The sequence below is a fragment of the Tupaia chinensis genome, unplaced genomic scaffold (assembly GCF_000334495.1).
Source record: "Tupaia chinensis unplaced genomic scaffold, TupChi_1.0 Scaffold000309_1, whole genome shotgun sequence".
Taxonomy (NCBI): domain Eukaryota; kingdom Metazoa; phylum Chordata; class Mammalia; order Scandentia; family Tupaiidae; genus Tupaia; species Tupaia belangeri.
Window position 1 is genome coordinate 1273957 of NW_006159800.1, and position 9922 is coordinate 1283878.

The window sequence follows — 9922 nt, forward strand, 5'->3', positions numbered from 1 at the left end:
GGTTTTTGCTATAGGGTGCGTGCGCTCACCAGACAGACAGACAGAGACATAGAGACAGAAAGCAAGAAATCACCCCCCAGGGGGGATGGTCACGCCGCAATCCCTTCTCCTCCATTCTCCTTCCGAGATCTTTGGCACGCACGAACACGTGCCTGGCGTGAGTTCTAAGCCACCGTGTCCGGGACGCGAACTGCGGTTGACTATGTGGGAGTCCAGCGACATAGCCATTACGCTAACTGCTGGTTCCCCAAACTTTCAGCTTTAAGATGAACTAATTTTTATAATCTGCATAGTGACTATCATTCATTATATTGTAATTTTACTTGTAGTTTTCTATGAGAGTATATATGTCTTCAACAGACATACACATATGTATACAGACAAAGGGTAACCTAACCATGTGTGGCAATGAATGTGTTGAGTAATTTAGTTTTTGTAATTATTAAAATGTATACTTTAATCAAATAATCAATATATGCAATTACTGTCAATTTTCTTCAATAAATCTGAGAAACTAAGGCTATTTTTAATCACATAAATTATAATATTTGTCTAGCAATTTTCTAATTGCTCCTGTGTTCCCCCCAAATCATTAATTTTCACAGTGGTAGCCACTTAAACTGTAGTGATTATGTTCACCCTCACACACACATTCATAAAGACATATATTGTACATATATGTAATATATTCAACTATGTATTTAGTTCTAATATTCTAATCATTATATATTCTATTATTCTAATCATTTAGTTCTAATATATTAAAAGTAGAACTTTATTAGGTATATATAAAAACAACTCAAGAGAAATCAGTCATAATCTTTAACCAACTGAAATTATACCAAGTAAAGAATTGAGTAATGTCAGTCAACCCTTTAATGTGGAAGTTTCTTGAAGACACCAAAAGTAAGGCTAGTGGAGGCTGCTCACAAGATCTGCCCCTGAATGTACCTGATGACGAATGCACAGTGGTCACTGCATTCACATCTGAATCCATCATGGAGCCACAGCTGGATGCTGTCAATGTCCCTTGGACGGTCACAGGTGCGATGGTGGCATGACGCAGAGCTGCCTTCAGGGGTGCTATGTGGTTGTACTGCACTGAAGACAGGCACCCAACAAAACCCAAGGTGTTTGCTTTAGCAACTTCAGAATCCAATCCAATATTCTCTGCAATATAAAAGAGCATCAGGAGTTGATTTTAATTCAAACTATGTTGTGGCTTCTCTTTGAATAATGTCTAAAATGAGAGAAATGGTCTTGTTATCTTTAATTAAGGCATACTTATAAATGTTTACTATTTCTCTTCACCTCCTCTTCCCCACTGTACCCCCACTGCAATCATCATTATATCAGCCATGTTTCATATGAAACTGCTAGGGCCACCTCTACTTTAAGATAAAAAATGATCCACTTTTTTATTTTTATTCATGTATTTTATGTACTCTAATGAAGATTATAAATCTGTCCTATACACTGAGTGTTTTATAGAATTTATTACCCCCATCACCATTTACCTATTGATGCTGGTGATTAGTGCAAACATAATACAAGGATCATTACAAAGAAGAGAACAAAAAGAAGTAGATAGAGACATTTGAAGTCAAAGCATATTATTGCCCCAGAGAGATTTAGTATGTTCATGGCTTTAAGCCACCTGTATAGACTGACATTTTATTCAGGATTTTTCCCTGCTTGCTTCTGACCTTGGGACTAGTTGGTGAGTATGGGTTTTCTATGACAATATTGAACTTTTCAAGGTATCTTTGAGTCTTTATAAAAGATTGAGGGCAGTCATTTGGGATTTGCGGCAAGATTACATGTCTCATTTTCTGTAAGATTTGTAGTAATATTACTCAGTAAGAGAAAAAAATCAACAACACTTAATGAGGCTTTTTCTAATATGTATCCTCATTTTACTCTCCCCCTTCAATATCCATGTAAACTTTACCAATTTCTCATCTCTTTTTTCTTATATGAAAAAAAAGTCATGTGTATTAATTTCATATGACTGCTGTAGCAAATTACCAGAAACTTAAGCAGATTAAAATACCAATGTATTATCTTGCTGTTCTGTGAGTTACAAATCTTACACAGATCTCATTGGTCTGTAAGTCAAGGTATCAGGAAGGCTGCATTTATTCTAGAGGCTCTGGGGAGAATCCATTCCTTTTCCCTTTTAGTGCTGAGAAGCCGCCCTAATTCCATAGTGGATATCCTGTTCTCTATCTTCAAGGCAAGCACTATTTGTGTGTCTCTGTGCCTTTCTTCCATAGTCATGTCTACCTGTAATTCTCTTCTTTTTCCTCCCTCTTTTCACTTTTAAGAATGCTTGTGATGACAATGTATTCTTCCTAGTAGTCTAGGATAATCGTCATAATTTAAATGAATCTGACTAGAAACACTAACTCCATTGCAACCTATTTCCTCTCTGACACCTAGCTCAACAGAGTACCAGTTCTGGGGATTAGAATGTGGACATTTTGTGGGCCGTTATTCTGCCTATGACTCCTTGTTTGAGATTCTGTGAGATTTTTCAAGTGATGATATTGAAAATTCAACAAAAATATGAAGTGTCACTCATCCTGAAGTATAAAAGCACACAGGGACAGGGAAGGGCTGGGTGGCAAATGGTTGTGCTACAGTAAAGCACCATGCTCTTCAAGGCAATCCCACATGGGAAGATTCTTGGTTCAAGCAGACACCTTCCCTGAGTAGGTGAGGCCTACCCTGGCATACTCACATGAGTCCAGGATGGCTGAGGCTATAGTTGATCACAGCCCACAGACCCTTTTGGCAGCCTTCTCTCTCTCTCTCTCTCTGTCTCTTTTTTTACATGTAGAAAAAAATAAACTTAAAATTAAATGAACATTGGGATATGGATATTTATTCAAATAAATATTCTAGAGTGGAGATACATATTTGTTGAATATAAAAAATTACATATGGGTGCCAGCAGGTGTCATTGTGGCATGTCTCTGGATGCCCACATGGCTGACTGTGGTTTAAGTCCTGGACTTGGTGGAGTGACACTCACACCAGGCATGTGTGCATGCATGCCCAAGATCCTGGGAGGAAGATGGAGAGGGGATTGTAACATGGCTATCCCCCTGGAGGATTTCTCACTTTCCCTTTCATTATCTCTGTCTCTCATTCTCTCTGGTTTGTGCATACACCTTAAGGCAAAACTCTCTACAGGAAAATTAAATTATTCATTTCTAATTATGAGCTTTAAAAGACTGTCATAGGGACCAGTAGTTGGCGTAATGTCTGTGTAGTTGGACACCCATATTGTCAACTGTGGTTCGAGTCCTGAACCCAGTGGCTGAAACTCACGTAGGTGCATGTATGTGCATGCCCAAGGTCCCGAGAGGAGAATGGAGGAGAAGGGATTGTGGTGTGACCATCCCCCTTGGGGGGGTGATTTCTCGTTTTCTATCTCTCTGTCTCTCTCTGTTTTTCTAGCAAATGCATGCACCCTATAGTAAAAACCTGTCCAAAAAAAAAAAAAAAAACAAAACTATTCAACAGATGGCATAATGGTTACATTGCTGGACTCCCATGTAGTTGACAATGGTTCAGTCTCCAACTCAGTGACTTAAAACCCAAGCCTCATGCATGTGTGTGCAAAATCCTGAGAGAAGAACAGAGGAAAGGGATTATGGCATGACCATTTTCCCTGGGGGTGATTTGTTTTCATTTATTTTTACTTATTTATATTTTTAGAGGTTTTTGCTATAAGGTGCATGCACTTGCCAGAAAGACAGAGAGAGAGAGACAGACAGAAAGCAAGAAATCACCCCCCAGGGGGATGGCCATGCCACAATCCCTTCTCCTCCATTCTCCTCTCAAGTTCTTGGGCACTCACGCACATATGCCCAGAGTGAATATAAGCCACTGGGTCTGGGACTCAAACCATGGTCAACTACATGGGAGTCCAGTGGCATAGCCATTACGCCAACTGCTGGTCCCCCTGGGGGTGATTTCTCACTTTTTGTCTCTCTGTCTCTCTGTGTATCTTCTCTGGTGAGCACATGAGCTCTCTAGAAAAAATCTCTCTCTCAACAACAACAACAAAAAAGACTGTTTCCCTTATGAAAGTGACTTTGAGACTTCTCACACATTGTTATACAAATCTTCTAGACCTAAAAGCTTTAATAGAGGACCAGCAGTTAGCGTAATGGCTGAATGTGCAGTAATTACTTCTTTGAAGAGTCTTTTGACACTGTGTTTTAGCATTTTCGATGTTCAAATCCTTTGATAAAGCAAATCCATTTCTGGGAATGTAGCAGAAAGAAATGTGGCTGTTTTGTTTACATTAACTGAAAATGACTTATAGGACTATCCTGGGGGACTTACAGAACTAGGCATTATAAACGCATGTTCAAGTTATTTTACTACTTAGGATGATAGGACATTTTCAAGTCCACTCAAAAAGAAAGAAATAAGGGCCTGATTCCTGAAACCTATAAATGTTTTAAGAAAATAAGGGTCAGGACAGCTGGTGGCATGGTAGTTGAGGTGGCTGGATGTCACATGGCTGACTGCATGGTTCAAGACCCAGACCCAGCATCTTGAGAACCATGCATGTGTGCAGTTCCCAAATTCCCAACAGGAAGGAGAAATGGAAGAGAAGCGATTGCAGCATGACCATACTGCAGTGGGGGGCAGGGGGGACATTGCTTTCTCACTTCCTATCTTTCTCTCTCTGGAAAGCTCATGCACCCTCTGGCAAAATTCTTTTATTTTTTCATTTAATTTGATTTATTATTATCATAATCCTTTTTAGCATAATTCTTTTAAAAAATAAGAAACAAATGGTCTTTACAGACATGATTAAGTTGAGGATCTTGACATGGAGAGATTATCCAATCACAACGTCCTCCGAAGGCAGAAGCAGAAGGCAATGTCCTATCTAAACAAGAATTACAAGCTCTCTTTTCATAACATGTGACTACACCTTGAGAAGCTGCAACTATTTTAGAAATAAATAAATAAATAAATAAAAATAAACAAATCCTGTAAAATTTTTAAACATCTCACTTGAAATGGGCTTCCTTTCTCTCTCAACACAGCATATCATCAAAATGCAGTTCTGATTCTCTTTAGATTCTTGTTCCTTGCCCTCCAGTACTGGTGGAGATTCAGCACAGGATGCAGACAAGGTACAGGTTGGAAGTTGGTCCTGAGTTGATGAATTACTGAGTCAGGCCCTTGCTCTGTAAAATTTTTAAACATCTCACTTGAAATGGGCTTCCTTTCTCTCTCAACACAGCATATCATCAAAATGCAGTTCTGATTCTCTTTAGATTCTTGTTCCTTGCCCTCCAGTACTGGTGGAGATTCAGCACAGGATGCAGACAAGGTACAGGTTGGAAGTTGGTCCTGAGTTGATGAATTACTGAGTCAGGCCCTTGCTTGTGTAGCTTGTTTCTCCATTTCTTGGTTTCAGCTTTGTCCATTGTACAATGGTGATAATACTACCTTCCACAGGAATCATGGTGGAAGTACATATAATAATCCAATGTAAATCTAATTCAGTACCCATAAACATGTTTTTGGTATTGTTTGCTTTTTTTTCTTTTATTGGGTTGCTGGAAAAGTGATGACGCATGTATGCATAGAAAGATAGAAAAATACATTGTGACTTCTCTGAGAACCCAATATTTTTGTAATTCATTGCATTATTCTGTATCTAATTATTTTGTTATAATAATTTGGTACTTGTATACAGTAGGGAATGGCTAAGTAAAGCTTCTTTTTAAAGTTTACTTATTGATTTCTTCCATGTTTAAGACACACACAAACATACATGAATAGACAGTGTTTCTGACAGGGACTAGATACCATGATCTATCCCCTAGTCGTCCACCAGCCTGGATCATGGGCATGTGTATGCTTGGCATACTTAGGGAGATCTTTGGACTTGAAACAAGAACCTTCCCATGTGGCATTATGTTGTAGAGTGTCATATATTTATTTTTAGCAGAGATTTTTGCTATAGGGCTCATGTGCTCACAAGAGAGACAGAGAGAGACAGAGAGACAGAAAGTGAGAAGTCACTCCAAAGGGGGACATAGCCACACCACAATCCCTTCTCCTCCATTCTCCTCCTGTGATTTTGGGCATGCATGCACATGTGCCTGGTGTGAGCTTGTTAAGCTGTTGGGTCCGGGACTCAAACTGTGGTCAACTACATGGGAGTCCAGTAACATAATAAATAACCATTATGCCATCTGCCTTGTCCCTAGTGTCACATTTTAAGACTGAACTACTGCCTGGTCCCAAATCGAGCTATTTAACATATGCATTACCTCACAAACATCTTTTTCTTTCTTTTTTTTTTTTTGTGACAAGAACACAGAAAATTTGCATTTTTAGCACTTGACACCTATACAGTATGTAGTTATTCAATTAGCACAGCAATCATGATGTGTAGCAGATATCTTGAAATTACTCCTTCCGTCTATTAGGTCATGGGGACATTCGTGATGTATTTTCGTATGCTTTTCTGTGCAAAAATGCATCATGAAATTTCTGCCAATTCAATAAAATATTATGTCTTTGACCAACATCTCCCCATAATAAATTAATTCAAGTAGGTAGTAGGTGTTGTATTAGTCGTATCTTTTACTCCTCCTACTACTCGTTAATTCCAAAGTCCTTATCCCTCAACCTGCCCAAGTAGCATTTCATTTAAAACCAAATGTAAACTCTGATGTACTTCCTGTGGAATCTTTCCACTACATTTCCATTTCATACTGGATTACAGTTGAGCAAATGCAATACTTAAACTCAGGTAATTAATTTACTATAAACTTATTTATTCAGGCACTTTAAAACTTGGCTTTCAACATTAATTGGCAAAACTCTCATTTCTTCAAAGTGAAAGTACGCTCCTCTATTAAACCTAGTGGATCTGTGATGCTAAGAAAAGTAGCACAACCAACATTAGCTTCAGCATGCATGAAACTCCACACAGTTGCAGTTGTTTGACATAAAGAGAGTGATAGGGGGAATCCAGGCTCATTTTATACAGGCAGGTTTCTGTGGCTTTTTTTAAATTAAAAAGAAGAAAAAAAATTCAGCAACTCGCTAAAAATGGACAATGCTCTAGGGTGTAACATGACATATTCTGTATGTCAGAATTCACTTATGACAGTTGAATCCTGAAGTGTAACAATTCAGGCTAAGCAGATCCATACAACCTGGGCTTATAAGAATAAAATGTTGTACCAAGATAAAATATTAATTAAAAAAAGCTGATGTTAATGGTAGGTATGAAGAGCATATACATGTAAGAATCTATTGTGACTTTCAGTTAAGGGATGAACAGTTTGAAAAATTAAATACAAATATTCAAAAAAAAAAAAGAAAGACTGCTTAACTACCAGAAGTATCCAACATCCAAAACCATGTCTTTCAGATAAATGTTTTAATTCTAAAAAGGAGATATCAAACTAGGCTAAACACACACACATACTCTCCAACTTGGCATTTGTTTAATGCTTTTCTTGGTATGTTCATTTATACATTCTATGTAAGTCTTACATCCTTTTGAAATGAGTAATGAGAAAATGATTACACCAAATTTCCAGTTAAGAAAAATGAAAAAGACAAGCTCAAGTAACTATCCAGACAAATAAGAGTCTGTAGCTTATTCAGGCCAGAAACTTAGGTTTCCTGGCCCCTTCTTTTTTCTCTCCAAGATTAACACTTTTCCATAGATATTGACAGCAGGTAAGCTAGAAAGAAGCCTCATCTCCTTAGCCTGACTTGCAGCCTTTCACTAAGTTCCACCTGCCCATCCTACCCTGTCTGTGCTACATACCATCTAAGCTGCTTGCTATTCCCTGATCAGGTACATGTGATTCTCTCTGTCTGGAAAGACTTTCTGTCTCTTTACTATCTAGAAAACTATCGCTCCTCTTCTGAAAAACAAATGTCTATCTATTGGCCACCATGACAACCAAAGCTCTTATTCAATGGTGAACTTACAATGGCTAGAAGACATTCCCCTAGCTCTCCGAACTTTCAGTTCAGTCATTTTGGAGGATTAATTTAACAGACCAAAAATGATTCCAGGAAATAAAATTTATAATGGAAGGAGATTATTGTGGCTGTAGCAACACAGAAGTGAACTTGACATAATGTAAGTCAGAGGCGATCATATTAATGGGAAAAAGCATCTCAGGATATGTATTAAAATGCATATTTCTGAATTTTAAGTCATTTTAGTAGTTATGGTATGGTGATACACACAAAATTTCATTTTATAAAAAAACATTTTAGGCAATTAAAATAGAGTTGGCTCATGGACTACACTTTGAGAAACTCTCATGAAAGAGCGCCTGAAATAAATGTGTTTATATAGGTGCTTAAAAGATGGCTAGAGGGTAGTTAGGATGTTCCAGAATCAAAGACTGTACAAGGCACAGAAAGAGAAAACACATTATTTCTCAGTCATTTCAGAAATCAAGTTAATTCTGTATTAAATAAGACAAAAAGATAATGAAAAGGTACGCAGGAGCCAGGTAAAGTTAGGAAACCTCCATATCCCCACAGCATTTTTCTAAGTTCCATTACACTGGTTTCACTTCATGATGATATCTGTCCCTTCTTCTTCCTTTCAGGAAGCCTGTCTTCTTCTAGCCTTCATTTTTACCAGTTAGAACACAGAGCCTCATACTAAGAGGAACTGTTATAAGAAATAAGAAATAAATAAGTAATAATGAATAAGAAACAAACATTTCCTAACATCAGTAGTAACAAAATCTAATCAAGCGATATTATACATATATATTTTCTTTCTTTCTTTTACTAAATTTCTTTATTCTTTCTGTTTACAAACACATTTTCTTTACTTTTACATTTATTCTCATGGGGACACTATCCAGAACTCTCTTTTCCATGAGGCAGGCCTACTTCTTACAACCTTGGCAGGATGGCATCTGGAACATTTCTCTTCATTTTCTTTTTCAGTACATTGCTACCTACAGCCAAATGATTTGTTTATATGGAATCTGAGTGGCTGTGTAAATTTGGTTGCCACATACCACAATATTTATTCTGTGTATAATTACCCAAGACACTAGGAATCAGTCATGCTTCAACAGTGCACACTGCCCAAGAAGCTTCTCTCAAATGTATTTTAGGCTCAATTCCTGTAGGTGTCTGATTGAAAGGACTTCCTTGGGCACTTTACTAAGGTGCACATCCTCCTGCCTTCCCTCTTTAGTTCTCCACCACTGAAGTCAGCAGAGTTCCCTTCTAACTCTTTATCACACACATTGTAATTGCATGTGTGTGGGTGTGTGTATGTGTGCGTGATTATTAGTTCATATTTTATGAATCTTTACCAATAGTTTCACTAACAAATTGTGCCTAATTTGCTTACAACTATCTCTTTTCCTTTTCTTTAAACATTTAATCACTACACCTGTTTACAGTGTACAAAATGGCTTTCCCAGCATAAATACAGTGCATACTACTCAAATCAGAGATATTACCATACACATTATCATCGACAGGTAACTTTTCATTTTTGTGCCTGTTAAATGTTTTCTTTTCTTTTTCTTGTTCCCTCCTTCTCAACCCCCAATAACCCACTCCCTATTATCCGTCCCCTTCTATACTGTCTCTCGTATCTTCAGTTGCCCTCCCTGCTATTATACCTTCCACTCTTTCACTGAAGTCGGCTGTAAAGTGCAGACTCTCAGCAAACTTGGCATAGAAGGGCTGTTTCTCACAATAAAAGACATATGTGACAAGCCCATAGTAACATCACAGTAAATGGGGAAAAGCAGAACATTTCTACTAAAAAACTGGAATAAGACAAGGCTGCCCACTCTCTCCACCCCTTTTCAACAAAGTACTGGAAGTCATAGTCAATGCAGTCAGACAAAAGAGTAAAATAAAAAGC

The 9922-nt window shown here is 37.8% G+C and overlaps 1 protein-coding gene across 1 annotated transcript in view; it reads right to left on the reverse strand.

Annotated features, from left to right (window-relative positions):
- Window positions 1-9922, reverse strand: part of CNTNAP5 (contactin associated protein family member 5) — a 561684-nt gene that overhangs the window by 13626 nt on the left and 538136 nt on the right. Inside the window, exon 19 of the mRNA XM_027772830.1 lies at window positions 952-1170. Coding sequence (XP_027628631.1) covers window positions 952-1170 — 219 coding nt within the window. The remainder of the gene's footprint in view (window positions 1-951; window positions 1171-9922) is intronic.